Source organism: Zootoca vivipara, chromosome 16, assembly GCF_965207765.1.
Source record: "Zootoca vivipara chromosome 16, rZooViv2.hap1.1, whole genome shotgun sequence".
Taxonomy (NCBI): domain Eukaryota; kingdom Metazoa; phylum Chordata; class Lepidosauria; order Squamata; family Lacertidae; genus Zootoca; species Zootoca vivipara.
This window is the reverse complement of record NC_142599.1, coordinates 28,972,709-28,997,119: the sequence shown is the minus strand read 5'-3', so window position 1 is coordinate 28,997,119 and position 24,411 is coordinate 28,972,709. Positions and strand designations below refer to the sequence as shown.

The window sequence follows — 24,411 nt, the reverse complement described above, 5'->3', positions numbered from 1 at the left end:
GCTGTTTTTTTATGCTGTATTTTTAAAGTTGTGTAGGGTGGCTGAGAAAACTAATACATAAGAAATAATAATAATAATTGGTGGGCTGAGACAGCAGCGTACAGCAACTCCGCTGTCACCCTGTAGCAGGGGCCCAAAGGGCCACAATTAAGGTGATAATGTAAATCCTTATAAATCTTGGAATATGCTAATATTAGAAGAGTTATGGTAACCTGATGCTTTAAAGAAACTGATGATTCTAACAATATGTAACAGATCACGGTGAGAATCAAAGTTTAGTGATGCTTATTGCGCATGCATATTAAATATGAAATGAGGTAATGATGAATATTAAATATACAATGATGTAATATTTATGTGATTGGTTAAATCAAAATCCTTTGTCTGAAATGTTATAAATTCCTCTGCCCCACATTGGGAGGGGTTGCCGTTTTGCGAAATGATTCGACTGTAGCTTATTGCTTTGCAATAAACAAAATGGACTCCTAACTCCTCTTGTCTCTGAGTTTTATTGGCCTAACTCAGAAGATAAGCCATTTTTGGCCATGCAACATTTGGTGCCGTAAATTCTCAGATGTACCAAGGTTGAAGCAGGACGATTTGGGACATTTTTCTCTTCTACTACTTCGGCCGAGTCGGAATATTTTTCTTCAAAGTGCGTGCCAAGGGAAAACTGGGGGAGCAGTGGAAGACGAAGAAGGCCCAACCTGCATCTCAACTCTAAGGAGGAGACGGGGTCCCGGCAACAAACAAGCCAGGATAAGAAAGGTATGAGATTCTTGGTGTTTGGGAACCTCCTTTTAAAAAGGGGAAGCAAGGTCGGATCCATCTTGGAAAGCAACAACCCCACTCTTCTTACAGGGTTTTGGAGAGGCAGCGATGAGATAGTAGTTAACTTTAGGATAGCCCTGCAGTGTGGTCCACAGCAGATCAGAAGAAGAGCAAGGGCTGATTTGTTGGATTGCCAGCCAAAAAAAATCCCTCATATGAAAACCCCTTGAAAAGATTGCAAAACAACAACAACAGTCTATATACCCCCCCTTCCTGGAACTTTTCCAGGGTAAACCCAGTACAGTACTCAATTGCATGTAGACGTTGCATGTTCTGTCATTGACTTGCATGTAGCTGAACTGAGATTTATATCTCTCTGCTTATCTTTCCATCTATCTAACTATATTCAGTGGAGCTAACTTCTGAGTAAAATTTTGCTCCTTTTTTGGCGGGACAAGGAGGACGCATTTGCTGCCATGCCTAATCGCAGTTGCGTTAAAATATCAATTGATTTCCTCGAGTAACTATTTTCTGCTCTGACACTTGCAAGTCGAGTTGTGCACCTCTCTAATTTCCTAGCTCTGTGCTGGGGACTGCGGTTGCTATGGGGACGGACGCCATTTTGGGCAGCTTGGTGGCGAGGGAAGAAGAAGCGTTCCCAGAATTCAGCGCGCTTTTGACCTCTGTGACCCAAGATGGCTGCGCCCAGGACCGCGGAGGAGACGCTTTGAGTGAGTGGAAGGTAAGAGGGGTCAGTGGCTAAAAAGATGCGGGGAGGTTAAACTTAGGGTGACCAGCGGGGAGAGTGAGCCTGGAAGTTGCCGTAGACCGTTCGCCCATGTAGTCTAGCGTTGTCTGCACTGACTGGCAGTGGCTCTGCAGGGATTGGAGCTTGTGCACGCAGAGACTGTGCTTTGCCACTGAGCTATGGCGTTTCCCCCTAAAAGCAAATTTAGGGGTTTAAATAGACATGCAGCTGAAGCTGCCTCATACAAAGGCCACACCAGCCTTTTAAAGCACTGTGACACCCCTTTAAGAGTCATGGGAACTGGAGTCTTGTAAGGGTGCTGAGAGTTGTTGGAAGGCCTCTGTTCCCCTCGTAGGGCTACAATTGTCAGAGTTCCCTGGGAATAAGAATTGATGGTTAAATACTATATAGAGGGAGTGGATCCCCAGCTGCACTTTAGCTCATGTTTGTGAAGCAGAAGCTGGTTGTTGCTCTGGGTTGTTGTTGTTGTTGTTTAGTCGTTTAGTCGTGTCCGACTCTTCGTGACCCCATGGACCATAGCACGCCAGGCACTCCTGTCTTGCACTGCCTCCCGCAGTTTGGTCAAACTCATGTTCGTAGCTTCGAGAACACTGTCCAACCATCTTGTCCTCTGTCGTCCCCTTCTCCTAGTGCCCTCAATCTTTCCCAAAATCAGGGTCTTTTCCAAGGATTCTTCTCTTCTCATGAGGTGGCCAAAGTATTGGAGCCTCAGCTTCACGATCTGTCCTTCCAGTTGCTCTGGGTTAATAGCACCTAAATGTGGTATCACTAGAATGATTTCTCACCCCTGACTTTCAGCCTTTCGCTTCCTGAAACTGAGCCAGGACCCCCAGGTCCCATAGTTCCTCCTAAAAAGCACCCTATTCCTTCAGCTATATTTTCAGAAAATATATATAGCAGATTCTCAAAGCCCAGCTGCGGCTCTCATCTCTCCTGATGGTCTCTTTGGGCTCCAGGAAGGGTCTCCTCATGAGTCATGAGGACTCATGAGCTATCTCCTGTGATTTTCAGGTTAGAATGTCACAGGCTAGCCAGTTGCACGTAAGTGGGGGGGGGGAGGGGACACTCGTAGTCAGTGTTAGAAACTCAGGTGTATAAGCTAGGTGCCAAATGGCACCTTAAATCTAGGTTACGTTTGCCACAATAGAATGTCTGTTCACCAGGGTGTTAGACTAGATGACTCCTGGGGTCCCTTCTAACACTACGATTCTATGGTCTCTATTAAATTGCTGTACTGTAGCTTGCTCTTGCAACAATTCACTTGTCCCAGGATGAAAGAAGGAGAAACACACACACTGGAAATGGAAATAAAATTAACTATGGATTAAGGCAAAGGTTTACAAACTGTGGTTGCCAGCCTGGCACCCAGAAATCTCCACGTAGCCATAATTGGACTTGCACCAGTAGCAAAATGCACCTGGCGCTGAGGGAATTTTGATCAATGCCTGTGGTTGGATTTCCCATGTAACAATAGGCTCCACCTATTGTTGGCTCTGGCTCCACCTCCTGTTGGCCTGCTTTCTGCCCTATCAGTCACAAGGGACACTAGCTACCCCAACTTGAAGTTGCATTTCTTCCAGTTTGGGTTAAAGATTACTGATGCTTTAGAGCGGTGGTTCCCAAACTTTTTTTGGCCATGCACCTCTAAAATCCTGATGCCCCCCCCCTCCGTGATATATAATTCTTGTTATTCAAAAAGTGATCTCCTGTTCACGTGTAGGAAGCCTAAAAGGCCATTCACTGTTAATAACTCATTCTCAATTTGCCCCCCTTAAAAATAAAATTGCCCCCCTGTGGTCCATGTGCCCCACGTTGGGAACCACGACTTTAGAGTATTGATTCTTACATGCTGGTTTTTAGATAGTTTGATTATTCCGTCTTTCCCCAGCCTGGAGTCTTCCAGATTCCAGTGGGTATGGGACGGTATACAAATTTGATAAATAATAAAAAATAAATAATAACAACAACTTCCATCATTCCTGACCTTGGGTCATTCTGACTGGGGCTAATGGAAGTTGTAGTCCAAAACATTTGGAGGGCACCAGGTTGGGGAAGATTATCTTATCCTGAGTTGTATATAGTTTTAAGCCATTGTTACTTCTCCTTAGTTGTGAAATTGATGTGCTTTTGATTTTATATGTGGATTTTTTGTAATCTGTCCAGAGATGACATTGTCTAGAAATCTTTTTAATAATATTATTCTTAACTTTTTCTAATTCAGATCTAGCCAGAACTTGAATTACGATGTCGAAGCTATCCCGTGCTGCTACTAAAGCAGTACAAAAGGTGGACCCTGGAAATCTGATCCGGTCGATCATCCGAGCTGGGCAGGCTGTTCCTGGACCACCCTTAGGACCTATCCTTGGGCAGGTATGCATGGGAGAGGGTTAGGAGGAAGGGAGGTCTAGCAGAATTGAAGTCTGAGGCTAGATCACTGAGGGAGTTTCATTTGCAAGCTGGCCACAGTTAGTGAGATAAATTGGCTCCTTTTAAAAAAACAACCATTTTTGCTGTTTTCTTCTCTGGCTTTGATCACTGGTATTGATCATAATGAAAAGGATGAAGGTGTAGCTAACTGCTGGAAGGGGGCAATTGAGTGCTTGGGCTTGGATCGGCTGAGCAGCTATACCCTTTGGCTTGGAAACCCACTCCCTATTCCTCAGATTGCATGAACTTGTCGGGATTATTTTGAACCTTCTTCCCACCCCGTCTACCTGTCCCCCCCATACCTGTACCATGGCAGTGACGTGTGTGTGACGTGTGTGATGTGTGACACAAACACACACAGTATATGCACAGAATTAGCAGCTAACTTTTGAAACACTGGGCAATGTGTTCTGGAGGCCCTGCTGTTTAACCCCAGATGTGTGTAGAAGTTGATTGCTGTTGTTCACTGGTAAGAGTGTGTGGGGGAGAACACTCTTCACATGCTTAGAGGCACTCTCTTCTTTATTGCTTCACGTTCTGGGGCTGAACCCCCAACTCAAATACAATCCTTATCCAACCATAAGCAAAATAGAGTGAATCACAGCCACGTAGTTTGGTTAGTCATTTTGCTAAGCTGCTTTTCTTAGGATAAGGGACATGGAAGTGGTGCTTTCTTTTAAGAAACCCGTTTTGGCAATTTTGAAAATAGAAGATAGAAATGAAGTTGGCTGCAAGAGCGCAAAAAACCTTTCCACTCCCTCAGCGGCAGCATAGCACCTCCTAGACCTCCTCTGCAGTACAAAGAAGTGCACGTTGCGAAATTTGGTTTCTAAGGACACATGTGACAAAACTTTACTCTGCTGTAAATGAGTTTATGAGGTGCAGATCAAGTACTGTAGCAAAATTAGGAACCCAAGACATAAGAGGGTTGGAAATGGCCCCCTAGTCCCTCAGTTCTCTGCATTGGGACCAGCTAGAGCAGAGGTAATTTCCAATAGGGACTGCCTAGGTCTCAGGAACAAGTGAATCAAATATATGTGCCCAGTACTGTGAGGAGAGCACAATTTAGTAGAGCAGAGCCTGGTTCTTCTGTGCCCATTAAGCTCAGGTGACTGAAGGTGCTTCCAGATGTGGATGATTTCACAGCAGCTGATCATTGCCATTCTGCTTCAACCCAGAACCCGAACAGTATCTAATTCCAGACTTCTGGAATCCAGACAAAATACTGTAGTCCAAGTGAGCAGCCCTTGTATCCCAGTCCCATATATTATGGGGGAGGCCATTTTTATTGGGGCCATGGTGGGTAGGTGGGGGAGGTTAGTATTCCCACCCCACCATTAGCTGCACTCTCCTGCTGCAAAGGAGGGGAGGGGGGCATAGCTGCCAAGTTATCCCTTTTTTACAGGGATTTTCCCTTATGCTGAATAGGCTTCCTCGCGAGAAAAGTGAAAACTTGGCAGCTATGGAGGGGGGACTGATGCAAAGGCAACACTATTTGGAAAGGGAGGAGTTAAAGTGACGGCAGTGATTCTTAGAGAGGAGAGGCAGACCATAGAGAAGCACATTTCTAGAGCACAATCTGTACAGGGCATTATTGACCTGTCTAGGCTGCAACAGCTGGGTCATCTACACCCGAGAAAATAGTGTGTAGTGTCCATTTTTATTTTTAAATGGGGTATTCTGAACTGGGGGAGGAAGGAGGATGTTGAACAGGGAAAACATGAGATGAGGGTGTTTTTATTGTGATGCCCTGCAAAAAGCGTGCCAATGAAGTGCGGCTTTCTCACAGCAAATGACCGGTGCAGAAGCAGCCTCTCCCCTATGAAGGTTCTGTTGTTACACCCTTGCCGATACACCCAGTGCCCTTTTGGCCCTCTGTTCCCAGTGAGGGCACTCAAGAGAAAAGTGAGGCTGTTTGCCAGACAGCATCCCAGAAAAGGTGTCTCACAGTCCGCCCCAGACAGACTTGAGCTGTATGTGCTGAGCTGTTCTGAGTCCTCTGGAAGTGGAGGGACCAGTGGCGGCTGGTGGCGCTCTTGGGGGCTGTTGAGTAGTGTGCCTGCAGTGCTCTGACCCTTGGCTTTTAAGGTGACAGTGTCTGTGGAGCTGGTGGCTGGTGGTTTGGACGCAGCAGTGGAACTGTTCTTCTGTACCCTGCGGCTGTCTGTAGGAGACCTCAGCCATCGCTTGTGGTGGTTCACCTGGGCTGTGTCCGTAGGGCATGCCAGTCGTGGCCTGAGCACACTCGCAAGCCCTGTCAGGTGTCAGGTGCCCATGGTGTGTTTCATCTGTGTTTCTGCGGAGCTGCTCATCGGTTGGCTGAGTATGTCCAAGACCCTGGCTGCCTCGGATGTGGCTGTGGCCTGCTTCCCTTCTGCCCCGAGTGCTTCTGTGGTGCTGGAGGGCAGCGCAGCACTTTAGCGCAATGGCCAAGAAGTTCTTCCCCATAAAGATGGAGGAGATGCGCTGGTCATGGCAGAGGAGCAGCAGCCCCCCGCGGATGAAGATGGTGGCCACATTGACGCTGGCCAGGCTCAGGAGCGGGTAGAGAGCGCCAGGGCGAGGGCCCTGCACTCCCAGCTCATTTAGCGAGACGCAAGGGAGAATCAGCAGGAGGCCGTAGCAGTAGAAGAAGGTCAGGCCCTCAGCCCACAGGGGGAGCACCCGCCGCTGCGGCTCCCACAGGCTGGCCTGAATCTCCAGCACATCCAGCAGGTCCAACACCACCCAAAAAAGGCGACCACGCAGTTCGTCTTTCTTCCGAAAGCTGGCAGAGGCCTGGGCCACCAGCTCAGTGGCCCCAAGCACCGTGTAAAGGGCAGGGATGCAGATGGAGAGCAGGAGGGTCAGGGTGCGCCGGGCCAGCGGGTCGGGCGCCCGCCCCTCAGTTGCGTAGTGCTGGTAGACGAAGTAGAGCTTGATCTCCAGCGCGAAGGCAAAGAGAAACCACAGCACCATGGCGTAGCCTCGCTGGGCCGGCCTCACCTCACTGCCTACCCACATGGTTGCGTAGCGCAGCACAAGCAAAAAGAAGAGGTCCCCAGCCAGGGCAAGGGCTCCGACTCCCAGGCGCCGGGCCCCAGTGCTCTGCTCCACCAGGTAGACGTCCATCGCCCCCATGGTGCAGACGATGACCACGGCTGCCACACAGGTGTGCGGGATGTTGGGGGACTGCTGCTCCATGGTGCCTTTTGCAGGGGGGGGGAAGGAAGAGGAGAGTATACAATGAAGGAAATTAGGAAGGAAGGTTGCAGGGACATTTTCTAAGGATCACCCCATCTGAAAGGGGTGAGAAAGAGAGAGCTCTGGAACATTGGAAACTGTCTCGTAATGAGTCAGACCCTGTGATCCCATCTAGCTGGTACTGCGTGCACTGACTGGCAGCAGTGGCATTCCAGCATTTCAGACGGGGTTCTCTCCCAGCCCCCTGCCTGGAGAAGCTGGGGATCAATCCTGGGACCTTTTGCATGCAAAGCAAACTCAGCTTCAACGCTTCCAAATCTATGCATTTAATCAAATAAATGGGGGGGGGGCTTGATTGTGGCCTATTATTAATTAATTAATTTTCTATTTTCTTTTTAATTTTAATTTTCTATTTTCTTTTTAAATATTTCCTTGGTGGCATATAAGTAAAACAATGCTCAAAAAAAGAAAAGAATACGGAAATAACACAGTTTAAAATGAACAGCAGTTTTGTTACGACAGATAGCGTAAAAAAGCTCAAACTGAAAACACTATTAAAAAGCCTCTTGGTGAATTAAAAAATGGTATTTGCAACCACTGAAAAGGCTATATAGGAGGCATATATGGGAAGAGGCAAGTCTTCTAGGGATGTGTAGGTAAAACCAGTGTCATCAGGACTTGCAGGGGCCTTCTGGCTTCAGTGTCACAGCCAGGCTGGGGCTGTGGGTGGTTGCTGTTCACATGGGCTGCAAGAAACAGCAATGGGGGTAGGGGGCATATAAATAAACTTGCCTTGCTCCACTTACTTGGTGGCTCGTGCCAGCCTGTAGAAAAGGTCACTCTTGCTTCTGCACAGTTGAACTGCCTAGTTGGGGGTCCCTTCTTCATGCCCTGTCAGTATTCGTTGTCGAAAGGCTGAAGCAATCGCCTTCGTCTTAAAACACTGGATTGTTGATCCCATCTGAGCACTGGAAACTCCATGACTGTGGACTTCGAAGCCGGGGGTGGGGGGTGGGATCGGACCTGCAAAGACCCATAGGTTTAAAACCACCAATCGCCTTTTCCCTGGTCAGTTCTCCTGAAAGCCCACCTCTTCTTTTGCTGCACCCCAAATCAGACCTAAGAGATTTGAGCTGTGAACCAGGACGCCCCTCCTTCAAAACATATCTGGACCATGAACTTCCTAGGTGGCCTTAGCGAAGGCCCTTTCAGTCTCCCCACCACCACCAACCAACTGCAGTAGGAGGATAAGAATGCAGGTCTATTTTTCAGGGTTTTTGCAAGTATTAAATGCAACCAGGCAATGCGTGTAAAGCCCTTTGGGTATTCTTTAAAAACCTATATAATATGTGCTGCCAACATTAATAGAGTCTGAGCACATGTCACGTGAGAGGGGTCCTTTTCATTTGTGCCTTCCTGCTCCTCTGGAGGTCTCCCTGCAATCATTAACATCCTTACACCATCAGGTAAAAACCTATCCCTTCTCCCAGGCATTTGATGGGTTATGAAGATTTTGCTGTCTATTTATGGTATGCGTTTTATTGGTCCTCTTTTATAGGTTGTTGTAATTGCACTGTAATGCATTGTTCTTTTTATTTTATGGTTAATATATGCTCTTCAAGTTTTTGCAAGTGGCTTGGATAGTCTTTCTGTGGCAAGCGGCTAGTACAAATTCAGAAACAACAATAAAGTATTGTGGCACATTAAACACTAACAAATTTATGATTGCATTAACTTTCATGGACTGGAGTTTGTGAAAAACCTTTGCTGTAATAAATTTGTTAGGACTCTTAAGGTGCCACAATACTTGTTGATTTTGCTGCAACAGGCTGACACAGTCTCTTTGACTAGCATTTGGTACAACCTGTTAATTCTGCATTTGTGTAAAGGTGTGCTTTTCTTTAGTCCTGAATCTACTGCTAATCAATTTTACTGGCTCACCCCAGGTTTTAATGCTATCGGTGAAACAGGCAAATTCTGCTCCACCAACTTTCTGCTGCACATGAGTCACAGTTTTTAAAACCTCAGCTCACCTTTCTCTTAACCATCTCTTTCTTCAAACTAAAAAGCCTCAAATGTTGTAACATTTCCTCCTAGCACAGTTGCTGTCCAACTCCCTGATAATTTTTGCTGCCCTTGTTTTCTGCACCTTTCCCAGCTCTGCATTATCCCTTTTCCCCGTGTGGCTGCACCATGGATTACTGTAAAGGCATTGCAGTGCGATCAGTCTTGCTTCCAGCCCTTTCCGTAATAATCACAGCCGTGGGACTTGCCTCTTTCAGTACCGGCATGAAGTATTATTTATGAATTAATATTGATAATGAACCCTTCCTTAACTTGATTGTCACTTGGATGCCTGCATGGAGATTTTGTGCTGAGCACATCCAACGGGCTTAAATTTGAGCCAGCAGTCAAGCTGGCTGAAGTTGCAATCAAGGGGAGGCTGCCCCTGCCCATGTGCAGAGAATGCGTTCAGACATCTAGGGCGAGAGTGGGGGAGCATTTCCAGGTCAGAGTGCATAGCATCCAGACAGCTTGAGTACCCTGCCCCCAGCACCTGGCCCACAAATCTTCCCCACAGGGTTACTGCCACCACATAGATCCTCACAGCACAGCAGTGACTCAGTGTGGACAGTTTTATGCTAACTCTGGACCAGTGCAGAAGTGGAGCAACAGAAGTGGATGCACAAAAACTAGACCTCTCTAGACAAACCTATCCACTACAACCCCAAGATCTCATGCTGGGTCAGTTAAGACACAGTTCCCTGTTCATCCCCCCCCCCTCCACGAAGTAATCCCCACAAAACTGAGACATTCCTCCCTCCAACCCCTGAATTTGGCACCCACCCACCCCCCCCGCCTGCTCCACTTGCTCAGACCAAGGTTATCAGGAGCATGAAGGATGTAGGAAGAGGCTTCAGAACAAGCAGGAGTGCAGAAGCCAAGGCCTGCATGGAGGTACCATTTGCCCAGTGAGGAGAGAGAGCTGCTCTGTACATCCTCAGAGGCACTCTTTCTGCTGCTCATATATCCTCCGGTGCATACCAGACAGGACTGGCAGGGAATGGCGTCTTCCCCAGTCGTGAGTGGAATTCCCCCATCCAAGGAGTTGGGAGCCACTTTGTGTACACAGATAATGGGGAGGTATCCTGATTCTTTGATTTATTAGATTTTTATTAGATGAGGGAGCCTTGTAGAAAGTGTGCATGTTTGTCTGTTTGCGTCTGTCTGTCTGTCTGTGCATTATGCCAGAGGGATCTCCGTCTTCTAGATTGGGGGTGTCGGTGTCGAGGGGAGGGACCTATTTGCCGGACAAGTGCATGGGAGCTGTTTGTGTGTGTGTGTGTGTGTGTGTGTGTGTGTGTGTGTGTGCTTGACTCTGTCCCTGTTCAGCCATCCTGTTTTTGCTGCTGGGTGGGAGGGAGGGAGGGTGGGCTCTTGAGTCCTTGCCATTCAGATCCTCCCCCTCCCCCTCCTCAGCTCTACAGTTGCTCCTTGTGCCAAAGGAAACGCACACAGGATATCCTGGTTTGGCCCCCTCCCCACTGCTCGCGGGCGGGGTGTGTGGGATCTCTGGCGCATCCTCCCCACCTCCCTTCTTCCAATACCTGCAGGGATCATCAGACGCCAGCAGTGTGTGCTTCTACCTACCTCTCCCGATGTGCTCAGAGCAAGGCAGAGACAGGGTGAGGCGGTCTGTTCTCCCTCAAGGAGGAGGAGGAGGATCCCTGTGTGTGCATCTCCCCACCCCCAGCCTGCTCTTGGATGGAGGATTTAAACACACACGTACACACAAAACTCCCTCGTTTCGCCTTCACCATCATTCAGTTTTTTCTTGCCCATGCAAAGGGCCAGGGCTGTGGGACTGTTTCCAAGTGCTTTTCATTTGAGCCTTTATTCAAGTCTGGCACAATTGAAGTAGCCGTCGAGGGGGAGGGAGTGCCTCTGGGCATATGCTGAGTGCCTCTTCGGTCCCAGGAGCAGGTGACTCACTCAGCCACAGGTCTGGGTGTGCTCAGCACCTAGGCAGGAGGAAGCCACTTGAGAAAAATCCCCCCTGCCCCTCCAACTTTTCCACCTTGAGTGGGATAGACGTGTAAGAAATGACTCTGTCCGTCCAGGATTAAAGGAGGCAGCTGGTTCCAAACCAGAAGGGTTAATTAACATCCAGGCAGCTTGAGACTCAGCGCCACTCTTTAGAAACTGACTGCTATGCAGCACCTCTTTTCTGGAGCAGCGCTGGAGCAGAAACTAGCCTACTGTAAGAGGTGAAATTTGCATTCCCGCCCTCTCCACTCTCTTTTGCCTCTAAGCCTGCTCACTATTGGCCACATGGTCCCTGGAAGCTTCCCCCTGGGCTGAACAAGGGATTCCCCCACCATCACCACCATTGTTATCTCCCTCACCAAGCTTAGACAGGGCAGCTATAGGAGAGTTTGCCCCTTCTGGGGAAAGGGTTGAGAGCTGAGTCCTGAAATCCTTCTAGCTCCCAGAGAAAGGAAGATTGGGTAGAGACACAATAGCAGGCTTCAAATGTCCGAAGGGCTGTCACTCACAAGATGGGGCAGACTTGATTCTGGTCCAGACAGCAGGATTAGAAGCAACAGGAGGGGAAATGCCAGGGAGCAGATTTCGGCTACATGTGATACAGGCTACATGTGATACAGTTCAGTAGTGGAACAGGCCACCTGGGGAGGTGGTGGGCACTTACTTTCCAGGAGGCAATTCAGCTGAAAACGGATCACCTTCTCCCAGGAATGCTGTGGTTGCATCCTGAATTCTTCCCAATACTGCACTGCTCAAAGTGTTGGACTAGCTGCCCTCTGAATTTCCTTCTAAATCAGGGTCCCCAAACTAAGGCCCGGGGGCCGGATGCGGCCCAATCGCCTTCTAAATCCGGCCCGCAGATGGCCCGGGAATCAGCATATTTTTACATGAGTAGAATGTGTCCTTTTATTTAAAATGCATCTCTGGGTTATTTGTGGGGCCTGCCTGGTTTTTTTACATGAGTAGAATGTTTCCTTTTATTTAAAATGCATCTCTGGGTTATTTGTGGGGCATAGGAATTCATTCATATATTTTTTCAAAATATAGTCCGGTCCCCCACAAGGTCTGAAAGACAGTGGACCGGCCCCCTGCTGAAAAAGTTTGCAGACCCCTGTTCTAAATCTCACTTTGTGTGATTCCTGTCTCTTGTCCCACTCCAGAGAGGCATCTCCATTGGGCAATTCTGCAAGGATTTCAATGAGCGCACAAAGGATATCAAGGAAGGGATCCCTCTGCCCACACGCATCATTGTACGGGTGAGAAGAACATAATTTACCTATTTATATAGAGGCAGGGCTGGAAACATCTTGCAGGCAGACGTCTGTCTCAGGGTGGATAAAAATCAATGATTTTTTTTATTTAAATCAGATTTTTTTTATTTAAATCAGATTTTTTAAAATAAAATGCTTTTTGAGGAAAATATATCACCATCCAAAGGTTATTGCATCATGAAATAAAGATTAGTTTTTTAATTATGTAGGATAAGGTTGTATATGTTTGATTTTTTTGGGTAAATAAATTCCATTAATCCATTCACAATGTCATGCTCTTCCAGAGGTTTTTTGTAAGATTATTGGGCAGTTTCTCTGCCTCCAAGATATTATCACAGATGCTTGGTTTACTTTTGCAGTTCTCAAAACTGAATTTGACTCAGCAGAGATCACATGCCTCTTCTTCACAGCAAAAATGTTATAACATGAACAGAGTTGAGAAAAAGACCTTAATCCTATTGTTCTACAAACCTATGAATACAGAATCAATCCCTTCAGTGCTAAGTTTCAAGAAGTTCAGTGAATAGAATAGAAACAATATTTTTCTGATTGTTTGGAGTGGACAGTATTTAAGTTTTTCATGTGTAGGCTGGGCTGACAGTCTTAAGTTTCTTAAAATATATATATTTTGTTTTTGTTTAGCCAAATTAGTTTACAAACATGGGTGTTTATTTAAGCAAATAACGTATGCTGTAATGTTATTGTTTCAGTTGAATAAATCTATTTAAATGGTTATTATTAAGGTAATGATTATTTTTCTCCTTCCTAAGTACAACAGAAAAGTTGTCCAAATATGAATGATTAACCTATTAAACTGGGGATAAAAAAACTAATATGAAAAGTTGTTATTCTAAAAAATCTTCATCCACTTGCATATTAAAGTTATACCAGCAAGAATTAGTCTTTATGTAGAAAACTATGATTTAAATCAAGCCTTACTGACTAGTGATTTAAATCAAATCCACCCTGGTCTGTCTTGAACGTTGAATGCCTGTGCCCCAGAGTTCAAATACTTCTGTGTGCAGCTTGCTCTGGAGGATCCCAGGTTGTGGCCCATGTTGTATACAGTGACTGGTGGTAGCTCTCCTGAGCCCTGTGCTGTACCACTGAGTTACTAATAACAATGGATGTGTTAGTCCAGAACATCTGGAGGGCCCCATGCCTGGTTTGCACCTTATTTTTGTGTTTGCGCCTTTGCCAGAGATCTCTGAGGCATGGCTGACCTAACTCTCTTCCCTTTTCCTCTACTCCTTTTTGCAGCCTGACCGATCATACGAGCTCCAGATAAACAAGCCAACAGCCACATATTTTCTGCTGTCGGCGGCTGGCATAGAAAAGGGAGCAACACATCCTGGTGAGAGACACAACCAGGGAGGGAAGCTGATGGGTTGGGTGAGGGTCCAGAGTCAAAGTGCTGGGAGAGAACGGCAGAAAGGAGCCATCTGAGCACCGGGGGGGGGGGGGACCAGCAGCCTGCGTCCCAGCAGTGTTGTCACCAGTGGCTTCTGCGTTGGGATTGGTATTCCCACCCGTTTGTCAAGGCTCAAATCACTTAAGTACAGTTAAACCACAGAGCCTAGGGCTTGCCGATCAGAAGGTTGGCGTTTCAAATCCCTGTTGAGCTCCCATTGCTTGGTCCCTGCTCCTGCCAACCTAGCAGTTCGAAAGCATGTCAAAGTGCAAGTAGATAAATAGGTACCGCTCCGGCGGGAAGGTAAACGGCGTTTCCGTGCACTGCTCTGGTTCGCCAATAAAGCGAGATGAGCGCTGCAACCCCAGAGTCAGTCACAACTGGACCTAATGGTCAGGGGTCCCTTTACCTTTACCTTTACAGTGGAACCTTGGTTCCCGAATGGCTTAGTTGCCAAACAAATCGGCTCCCTAATGCCGCAAACCCGGAAGTGAGCGTTCCGGTTTGCGAATGTTTGTCGGACGCTCCTGCAGCCTTGGTTTTCGAATGGTTTTGGGAGTCAAATGGACTCTTGGAACTCATTAAGTTCAAGTACCAAGGTACCACTGTATAAGGGACCAAGAATCCAAAGTGTAAATACATTTATTATTACATGATAACCTTTTGGGGACAACTGATGCACCTGATGAAGTGGGTTCTACTCCAAGGAAACCTCTGCCATTTATTTTTTTTAAAAGTCTTCTAATGCTCTGCAGGATGTTTTTTCCCATTTGTTGTTTTTGCTGTGACAGTCTAGCACAGCCTCTGGAGTTACCACTAAGTACATGCCCCACATTATAACAGGTTCAAAATTGTGTTGGGGGGAAGCATAAGCCTTGGAGTTTGAATATTTTGAGTTCAAATGAATTTTTTTCCCTCGCTCTATCATATGCATGATAACGCACATGGCTAAAAATGTTGGGAGTTTTGAGGTGTGCTGGGATTTCCCCCCTCTTGGGCTTTGGTAGCAAACCTCCAATTGGCTCTTCCTGGCTTTAAGACCCTCTTTATGCTGTGCTGCAGGGCACGAGGTGGCAGGAATGGTGACCTTGAAGCACTTGTATGAAATCGCCCTGGTGAAGTCTCAGGACCCAAACTTTGTGCTCCGTGACACACCGCTCGAGAAGGTCGTCCTGTCGCTCATGGGGACTGCCCGGTCGCTGGGCATCAAGGTGGTGAAAGAGTAAGTGACTGGTGCCCGGGAATCAGTGGCTGAAGAGCACAAACCTTGGGAAGAATCCGCGAGGCAGCGGACAAGCAGACTCTGCTTGCAGTTTGCATACAACAATAAACCAGGCTTTATTGAATGAGCAGGGGGCTGGTCCGTGTTATCTTCCCAGTTTGCCCCACCCTTGGGGCAGGCAGGAGTAGGGAACTGGGAAGCCTCAGCTTTCTGTTCTGCCCAAAAGAGGGGTCATAGTTTCTTGCTTCTTTAACAGCTTGGGACCAGTTTACGTAAGGGATCTCCCCACCACCCCAGTTGGATCACTTTGATTTGCAGAACTTGCAGTTTGACTAAAGCCACACCATCCCAGTCCATATTTGCAGGGATTTGACCCTTTAGTGTGGCAGCACATTTGCTGTGGAACTCTGTGCCTATTGACTTTGGGCGGTTGCTCTCACTATATTGTTTTGTTGTTACTATATTTATAACTCACCTTTTCTCCATGGACATGGTCCTCGTCCTCCCAACTTTATCCCCATAACAACCCTGTGAGGTAGGACAGCTGCTGCAAACGTCTTCCAATGAGCCCACCCAGGCATATTGCTTAGTTACCTATATTTGTTTCAAAAGGTTTTATTGATTTCATCTGTGTTTTGGTGATGATGGTTTTGTGCCTATTTATTTTTCGATTCGTTTGTGGATTTCGGCCCCTTTTGAGCTACAGTGGGAGAGCTCTCTGATCGATCAGTTTACCGTTCTTCTAAACAAATAGCAAGCCAACAACAAATGGATCACGGCCATGTATTAATGTAACCTCTGCTTCCTGGCCTGTTCTTATTTTATTTTATTTTAGGGGTTTTTTAGGTGGTGGTGGGAAGAGAGAGTATTGTGGGGGGGAAACAATAACTGAAATTGGTGACCCGAGGAGGTGACCCTCAATGCCATCGTAAGGAGAGGCTGTTGGTGGGAACCAGGATGCAATGGGCAGCCAAAATAACTTGGCAGGTGGGTCACTGTTGCTTGCCCAGGAAAGGGCGAGGCAGCAGAGAGGTGGGCATTGCACTGGCCTCCCTGCTGCTTCACCCTCCTGTAGGCAACAGTGACCTGCCTCCCAGGAAGCTGGTTGAGCAGCCCTGCCGCACCTGAGAAAGCAGCAGAGAAAGGTTTGGGGCAGAACTGGAAATGGGGCAGATAGGCTTGACGTGATGGAAGGAGGTACAATTCTCTTTCCTCTTCCCCCTCCTCCAGACTCGATGCAGAGGAATATGCTGCTTTCCTGAAGGAGCGCGAAGAGTTATTGGCAGCTCAGGCCGAAGCAAAAGAAGCTGAACTGGCAGCTGCAAAGAAGAAATGAGCACCACCTCCCTCCATTTGGGCACGCTGAGATTCAGATCCCCAGAGTGCTTGGAGTGTGAATGGCGCCGGCTTCTCACTTGTCCCATCTGCTGTGCACTGGGAGCTAAGTCTGCCCAGTGACTGGTTTGGTGATGCCTTGCTGAAGTCTGCCCAGTGACTGGTTTGGTGATGCCTTGCTGAAGAAGACAGGGAGGAAGTCGAGAGGGCCATGGCTTCTTGTCAGGGCTGGTCTGACACTGGAACTCCCACTGTAATTATTGTCGGTCCCTTTTCAGTAAATGATTTCTTTTAAAAAAAAATCTCACAATTTTCCTCTGTGTCTTCGAATGTCTGTGCTGTCTTATCTTTCCGATCCCTAAATCTTTTTAAAAGTTTTTTAACAAGACCTATTTCCTGCTTAATCACCAAAAACTCTTGAGTGATTAAAACACTCTCATTAAAAATAATGAATCTAGGTTCATTTAAAAAACACAAATAAACTTGGAAGATGGAAGGAAACAAGTTGACCTAGAATTTATCAAGATACGAATCAGAGCAAAAGTCTAAAACAAATATACATAATAAAATGAAATCACAGGCTAAAGTTAAAAAATCTCGGCGGGCTTGCCTACACAAAAGAGTTTTTAGCAGGTGTTGAAAACAATATAGCAAAGGTTGCCTTCCTAATATCAATTGCCAGCGAGTTCCAGGGAGCAGGTGCTGTCATAGTGAGGAACTGATTCCTTGCAGATGGGGAATGAACATTACATGGCACTTGCAGAAGCACCACCAGTTCCACAGGTTGAGGTGGACACATATAACTTGTCATTCAAAGAAGGAGTAATACATCAAACATAAAAAAAAAAAACTTCCCAGAACAGGGCTGCCTTCAGATGTCTACTAGAAGTCATATAGTTGTTTATTTCCTTGACGTCTGATGGGAGGGCGTTCCACAGGGTGGGCGCCACTACTGAGAAGGCCCTCTTTCTGGTTCCTGATAACCTCACTTTTTGCAGTGAGGGAACCGCCAGAACGCCCTTGGAGCTGAACCATCATCCCCCAGCTGAACAATAGGGATGGAACAATAGGGATGGAGACGCACCTTCATGTATACTGGGCCATTTAGGGCTTTAAAGGTCAGCACCAACATTTTGATTTGTGCTCGGAAACTTTAAGTTGAGGCTTCTTCCCAAACAAAAGTTACCCTCTCCCCATGGCTGCTGCTGGTTTTAAAGGGACTCTCCTAACACTGTTGTAATGTACAGCAATTGCTATATGGAGTATCCAGCAGGTGTCAGGGCTGAGCTATGCCTCAGCTTTTTTGAGCCCTTTCAATTCACTGATGCACGCATCCCTCTCACTTTATTCAGGGCTCTGTGGTGCTTTGTAGAAACTACCACAAATCCCAGCACCTCTCATATGAATATGAATATCAAAATAAAAATGAACAGTTCATTTTAATAGGCTTCTGCCCCAGCCCCCCCAAATAGGGTGCCATCCTGCAACAGCCACACATTGATGTTGCTTTGCATCCGAGAGTGATGGGCTGCATCTCCCTGTCTGGTACCCAGAATTTCCATAGCAACGCGTGATACTGCTCAGGGCACCACCTTCGTGTTACTAGGGCTGCTTGGGTGGCAGAGGATTGCATCAGAGGGGAAGGAGGGAGGCAGGAAAGAGAGGTGTAGGCATCATTGCTTGGGGCAGCGGATCAAATTGGGGGCTTTCTTGGGGAGAGGGTCCCATCCACAGGACCCCAGCCCCCTGAAATGGAAGACGCTTTGAGCAAAAAGCCTGCCGTCTTGCAGAGATCCCCTCTTTCAACTGCCCCCGCATGTTAGCCAATGCAGTACAAATGATTTCCCCAACAGATGATGGCAATATACCACCAAGCTCAGCCACTTGGGGGATATACATGTTGACCACTGACTCTCAAAATCACACACCTCATCTTCAAAGGCCTTTTGGTTTCCTGTGCACTTTGCCCCATTCCAGTCGCGGAAACCAACCATCTAGAGTGCTAGTCAAGCCACTACCCCTTTATTCTAAGAAGGTACCTCCTTCATAAGCTAAGATTGGGCTCTCCCATTTCCCCACCCCCTCACTCCTGGCTAAACTTTTATACCTTCTGCAACTGAGATAGGCAGAAGTTTGGTAGGTACTACAGTGGCGACCAATTTCACCTGTTGAAAGTCTGCCTGTCCTGCCATTAAAAAGGCACAAGGAAGGAGATTCCCACTAAACATCCGGGAGAACTTTCTGACAGTAGGAGCTGTTTGACACTGGAATGGGCTCCCTCGGGAGGTGGTAGACTCTCCTTCATTGGAGGTTTTTAAGCAAAGGTTGGATGGCCATCTGTCATGGATGCTTTAGTTGAGATTCCTGTAGCCTTAGCCTCCAAGAATTTGTCTGATCCTCTTTTACATTCTCCAAGTTAGTGGCCAACGATACAGCCTGTGGAAGGGAATTTCACAATTTAGCTGTTCGCCGTGGTTTTGACACATTCCAGTCCAGTCCAAATGACAACCAGTAATACTACAGAGGTGCTGAGGGGGGGGGGGAAGAGGGTGGGAAGATCATGGCAGTTCTCGGAAGAGCTTTCTCACACTAAGAGCTGTTTGGCAGTGGAATGGACTTTCTTGGAAGGTGGTGGACTCGCCTTCGTTGAAGGTTTTTAAGCAGAGGTTGGATAGCCATCTTGGATTTTTTTTTGCTGCGATTTCTCCATTGCAGGGGGGTTGGACTAGTTGACATTTGGGGGTCCCTTCTAGCTCTATGATTCCATGATTCTACACTTGTTTTTAACTATATCCCGTTCTTCTACCAATAAGTATCCAGAGTGGCTTGCAAAACAGAAGTGGGGGCCACCGATAATGAAGGATAAAGCATTTTATGAACAGCAGAATGAAAAGAAACAAACCCACCAGGAATTAAAATATTTTAAAACAGCAGCAGAGCCGCTCTCTTCCTGGGACTCTTAAGTAACTGTTACTTAAGTGGCATACTGACTCCCACAGTGGGGGGCAGAACAGAGCCATCGTGGCTGGGAGAGCCAGATTGGCAATAGTGACCAATGTTCCTTCCGAAAAAAAGGAATCTCAAATGCCTTATCTTCTTTGGTCCTATGAAGTTTTTGGGCTGGCGACGGGTTCAAACACCAGGCTTCCAGCAGAGCCTTTCCACTTGCCTCTCTCAGCTCCGTTGCAAAGTGAGCAGGACAGGATGCCATTCAAACTTAGGAACATTCCTCCCATCCCTGAGCTGCCACTCAAGAGCTTTCCAGCCCTGGATGCTGGTTGTATGCTGTTGCTGTGGCAACGTGAGGCAGGCTGCAAGGTGCTGGGGGGGGGGGTTGGAGAGGGAGGGGGAAAGAGCAGAGGCAGTGACGCCAGAGCTTGGGTTGCCTTGTGGTGCTTATTTTCCTTTTCAAGATTTTCAGCCCTTTTCCCTATTTTGGCAGCAAAAGGCAGAATGCAGCTGCGTCAGCTCCTCTCCCCCTCCCGGCACGCAAGCTCTCCACCAGCTTTAAAGGCGCAGAGCCCAGCAGCCAGCGACCTTCTGATCCAGGTCCCAGGACTGGACATACACACACACACACACACACACAGGGAGGGAGGGAGGGAGGGAGGCTTCCCTTTCAAATGCCTCTCAACCCACCTAGCTGCCCAGCCATCAGGCATGAACACAACACATCATTTCTCTCTGGGGTGCTCTCTGAAAGTGGTCCTCTCTCCATGCGCCTGACCCATCATCTGATGACTGCAGCATCAAGTGATGAATGGGCACATTGTTTTATGTATGAATGAGGCACCAACGGATCCAGCAGACGACGTCAAATATAACATTTCTCTGTGGAGTCAGACGGTGGTCCACACACTCAAGAGCCAGTCATCAAGGGTTGACTAACAGAATGGTCAACTTGGGATCTTAACAGGAGAGAGGGAGAGAGAAAGACTTGCATACAGAGTGAAGCTTTTGTGTTTTGAGTTGATGGGGAGGTGGGCAAATATTGTGTGTGTGTGTGTGTGTGTGTGTGTGTGTGTGTGTGTTTGTGTGCGCGCTGCACAGTGGGTTAGGCAAATGTATCGATTTCTGTGAGAGGGGCCATATTTCAACTGTGGGGGGTGTCAGTGGTTGCCCCTTCACCCCAATGAATTGTACTCCACTGGCTAAAACAGAATGTTTATCTTGCCCATACAGGGTTGGAGGGCCAAATTTGGCTTGGAGACACATGGTGTTCAGGCTTTGCTGGATTTTTCATTTTGTCTTTTATCACCTTCCCTTTTATTGCCTAACCCCCCCCACCTGTCTTCCTCTTCCCTTTTGATTCCCATCCCTCTCTTGCTTGCCTCTCCTATGCCATAGGATGAGGGCATGTAATTGGTATATACTAGACATTTGTTTTAATTTTATTTTTAATGATATTTTTGTTTTAGTTGGACATTCTCAGAATTGATATAAAACAATGTCATGCTTCTTTGCAGAACGAAACCATTAACCACATCTTTGAGGAGAGAGAGAGAGAGAAATATATTGGCTCGCTCAGAGGCTTAGTAAGGGCAGCAGGTCAGGTGGGATGGGTTTGTTGCCGCTTCCTATCAGTCCTTGCTTGCAGTCTTTCACAGTAAAGCTCCAATCAGCCAATTAGGGATGCTGGGAAAGAGAAAATCGAAGATGTGGCATTGGACAGCAGGCAGCAAGTCTTTTGCACAGCACCTTCTGAACAGGAGCAGTCTATCTGAGCGGTGAGAACTTGGAACCATTTGAAAAGGTCAGAAACTGTTCTAAATTTGTTCCAGTGCTGTTGGATAGCTGTGGTGTAAGGAACCTTCCCCTGATGTGGAAGCAACAATTGCTGTTGGTTTTGCAGTGGTGTAAGCTATTCTACTCCCAGCCCCAGAATGCAAAATAGAGATATACTCACTTTGCAATGGAACCAGGTTGGAGCAGTCTAGTGCAGGGTTGAAGAGCTCTTTTAGGACCTGAGGGCCACATTCTCTTCTTGGCAACCTTCTGGAGGTTGGTTGTGGGCCAATGGTGGGGTCAGATGCAGAAGTAGGAGGAGCAGTGGGTGTGAATTTTATCTTTGTGCAGTGGGCTACTTTAACTCACATACTTGTCTCTATCCTCCATCCAGGCAGCTAAGAGGCATAATTATTGCATTTTATGTAAGCCAAGTAGAAGTAGTATACAAATTGTGTAAAATAAATAAAAATAAAACGATTGGCGTTCAAGGACACATTCCAACCAGGCAAAAATTCTTGGTGTGCAAAGCAGGGGCATTGAGTGTGAGATAGCATAAAGAGGTATATCTGTCCTGAGATTTCAAATTTTAAAAAGAAGACTGCAAGGGAATAATCTTTTTGACCACCTGTTCTACATAACAGCTGTGTTATGTCTTCCCTGTTAGTGGAAGACTTGCACAGTGAGGAGAAGACTGAGCTGAAAGCTGAGCTTTATTTCCAAAATGCTAGATTTTAAATATCTGAAATTATTATTATTATTATTATTATTATTATTATTATTATTATTATTATTACCGTATTTGTTGTTGTTGTTAATGTTAATGTTGAGATCCATTTATTTATTTTATCTTAACAGGTTCATTCTGGATGGACTCATTCTGCTGAATACATAGACATAATGATTTAATAGTTTATCTTCAGGGCCAGATATAAGTCTCTTGAATAACATTCATTCAAGTTTCAAGCCCAAACTCAAACTTCAGTGGAGGCTATTCATACATTCAGCTGCTAGTTGAGTAATCAAAGGTAAAGGTAAAGGTAAAGGTACCCCTGACCATTAGGTCCAGTCGCGGACAACTCTGGGGTTGTGTCACTCATCTCGCTTTACTGGCCGAGGGAGCCGGCGTACAGCTTCCGGGTCATATGGCCAGCATGACTAAGCCGCTTCTGGCGAACCAGAGCAGCGCACGGAAATGCCATTTACCTTCCCGCCGGAGCGGTACCTATTTATCTACTTACACTTTGACGTGCTTTCAAACTGCTAGGTTGGCAGGAGCTGGGACCGAGCAACGGGAGCTCACCCCGTCGCAGGGATTCGAACCACCAACCTTCTGATCGGCAAACCCTAGGCTCTGTGGTTTACAAACTACCTTGGAAGGCTGAGAACTCTCCTTCATAGGAGTGCTCTATAAATAAGGTAATGTGTACGTGGGAACTAGCCTGTATAAAGAACTGTGGTGGTACTGCAAAAATGGCACCCACTTAATGACCACCATCTCTACTGTTAGAGGCAAGAAGTGTGACTGGCAACAAAACATTGCAGTGAGGTGTGCCAGTCATTCCCGTTCCCAAGATACTCCATTGCATATCCTCTCTTCTTGCTGGTTTTACGTTTTCCTCTCTCCTAGAAGTCAGTCAGTTGAGCATGCTCAGCTGTTTATGTTTGCCTTTCCTTTTAGATTAGAAAAAGACCTAAAGTCCACAGGCTATAGGACGTGTCACAAGACAAAGCTCCGTTGAGGGCTGTGGCCACCTTCCCTCCAACTTCTGTGGGTTGGGTGGGGCTCCCAAGAGGGTCTGTAGGGAAGGAGGCCGTCTTTCTGATATTTGGACCCTAAGTCATTTAGGCCTTCAAACACTAGCATGAGCACCTTACGTAAGTCAAACCTGCCAGCCAACTGGCAACCCATTTGAACAGTGATGTGACAGGTAACAGCTGCAACATGCGACGTTTCACCCCTGAGTTGGAAGATGCAGCACATAGAATCATAGAGTTGGAAGAGACCACAAGGGCCACCCAGTCCAACCCCCTGCCAAGCAGGAAACACCATCAAAGCATTCTTGACATACGCCTCTCAAGCCTCTGCTTAAAGACCTCCAAAGAAGGAGACTCCACCACACATCTTGGCAGCAAATTCCACTGTCGAACAGCTCTTACTGTCAGGAAGTTCTTCCTAATGTTTAGGTGGAATCTTCTTTCTTGTAGTTTGAATCCATTGCTCCGTGTCCGCTTCTCTGGAGCAGCGGAAAACAACCTTTCTCCCTCCTCTATATGACATCCTTTTATATATTTGAACATGGCTATCATATCACCCCTTAACCTTCTCTTCTCCAGGCTAAACATGCCCAGCTCCCTAAGCCGTTCCTCATAAGGCATCGTTTCCAGGCCTTTGACCATTTTTGTTGCCCTCTTCTGGGCAAGTTCCAGCTTGTCAGTATCCTTCTTGAACTGTGGTGCCCAGAACTGGACACAGTACTCCAGGTGAGGTCTGACCAGAGCAGAATACAGTGGTACTATTACTTCCCTTGATCTAGACCTGTTGGATTTCTGCCTGTCCCGTGTTGTTGTTGAAGGCTACCACAGCCCGGGGGGGGGGGGGAGAGTCGGTCTCTGTGCAAAATTCTACATCAGTTGAGAGGAGCCATGTATTTTCAGCACCGGTGGGCCCAATTTTTTCCCTCGCAGGGAAAATACACAGGCCTTGTTGACAGGAAACTGTGTGAACCCTGAACTCTTTCGGGGGGGCTGAACCCCCCTCTCCAGGTTTGCTCCCCCCACCCCATCAGATACACACACTTCTTTCTATAAAAAGCTGCTTCTCCCTCCCTCCCTCTCTTGTGAAGCTCCTTGTCCTTTTTGGTGAAGCCGTGGGTGGGTCACCATGGCAACGGCTGAGATATTTTCGATGAAGACGGGGGATCAAGCTCCAATATGCTCCTCACACTCTTTCTGGCCCCCACCTTGCAAGAGGAGATTGGGGGGGGGGAAAGGCAATGAAGTGGGTAGGTGGGATGAAATATAAATAGATTTCAGAACCACAGAAAAGTACAAGGGGGCATTGCAGGGGGTCTAAACAAAACGAGAACATTTTTGGGCCTTTTCCTATGGACCATAGGGTGGTGGGTTATTCCTGTATTTCATCTGACTCTGCTCGTAAATGCATTTTGATGGTAGGCCGGTTTGTGATGACCAGATCTGCATCTGGGGAAACCCAGCCAGATTTTTTTTATTTATTATTATTATTATT

General features: G+C 47.0%; 2 protein-coding genes across 3 annotated transcripts; one reads left to right on the top strand and one right to left on the bottom strand.

Annotated features, from left to right (window-relative positions):
* Positions 1 to 1,457: 1,457 nt before the first annotated feature.
* On the top strand, positions 1,458 to 16,738 carry MRPL11 (mitochondrial ribosomal protein L11). 2 transcript variants are annotated; one of them, XM_035099288.3, is made up of 6 exons: positions 1,458 to 1,502; positions 3,762 to 3,910; positions 12,358 to 12,453; positions 13,729 to 13,822; positions 14,942 to 15,101; positions 16,332 to 16,738. In XM_035099288.3, the coding sequence occupies exons 2-6, from the start codon at positions 3,785 to 3,787 to the stop codon at positions 16,435 to 16,437; spliced, it is 582 nt and encodes a 193-aa protein (XP_034955179.1). In that variant the 5' UTR covers positions 1,458 to 1,502; positions 3,762 to 3,784; the 3' UTR covers positions 16,438 to 16,738. The 2 variants fall into 2 exon arrangements, with proteins under 2 accessions (XP_034955179.1, XP_034955178.1); XM_035099287.3 differs by having other exon boundaries at positions 1,458 to 1,513.
* Positions 5,689 to 8,455, bottom strand: LOC118076491 (transmembrane protein 121-like). The gene is made up of 2 exons (XM_035099286.3): positions 7,957 to 8,455; positions 5,689 to 7,155 (listed from the first exon to the last, which is right to left on the bottom strand). Exons 1-2 carry the CDS (start codon positions 8,036 to 8,038, stop codon positions 5,912 to 5,914), a joined length of 1,326 nt encoding a protein of 441 aa, XP_034955177.2. The 5' UTR covers positions 8,039 to 8,455; the 3' UTR covers positions 5,689 to 5,911.
* Positions 16,739 to 24,411: the final 7,673 nt, after the last annotated feature.

Coding starts and splice junctions, on each gene's coding strand:
- MRPL11 (XM_035099288.3), top strand. CDS start 3,785: ATGTCGAAGCTATCCCGTGCTGCTACTAAAGCAGTACAAAAGGTGGAC. Junction 12,454..13,728: donor CCACACGCATCATTGTACGG/GTGAGAAGAACA, acceptor TCCTTTTTGCAG/CCTGACCGATCATACGAGCT. Junction 13,823..14,941: donor AAAGGGAGCAACACATCCTG/GTGAGAGACACA, acceptor GCTGTGCTGCAG/GGCACGAGGTGGCAGGAATG.
- LOC118076491 (XM_035099286.3), bottom strand. CDS start 8,038: ATGAAGAAGGGACCCCCAACTAGGCAGTTCAACTGTGCAGAAGCAAGA. Junction 7,156..7,956: donor AGGCTGGCACGAGCCACCAA/GTAAGTGGAGCA, acceptor CCCCTGCAAAAG/GCACCATGGAGCAGCAGTCC.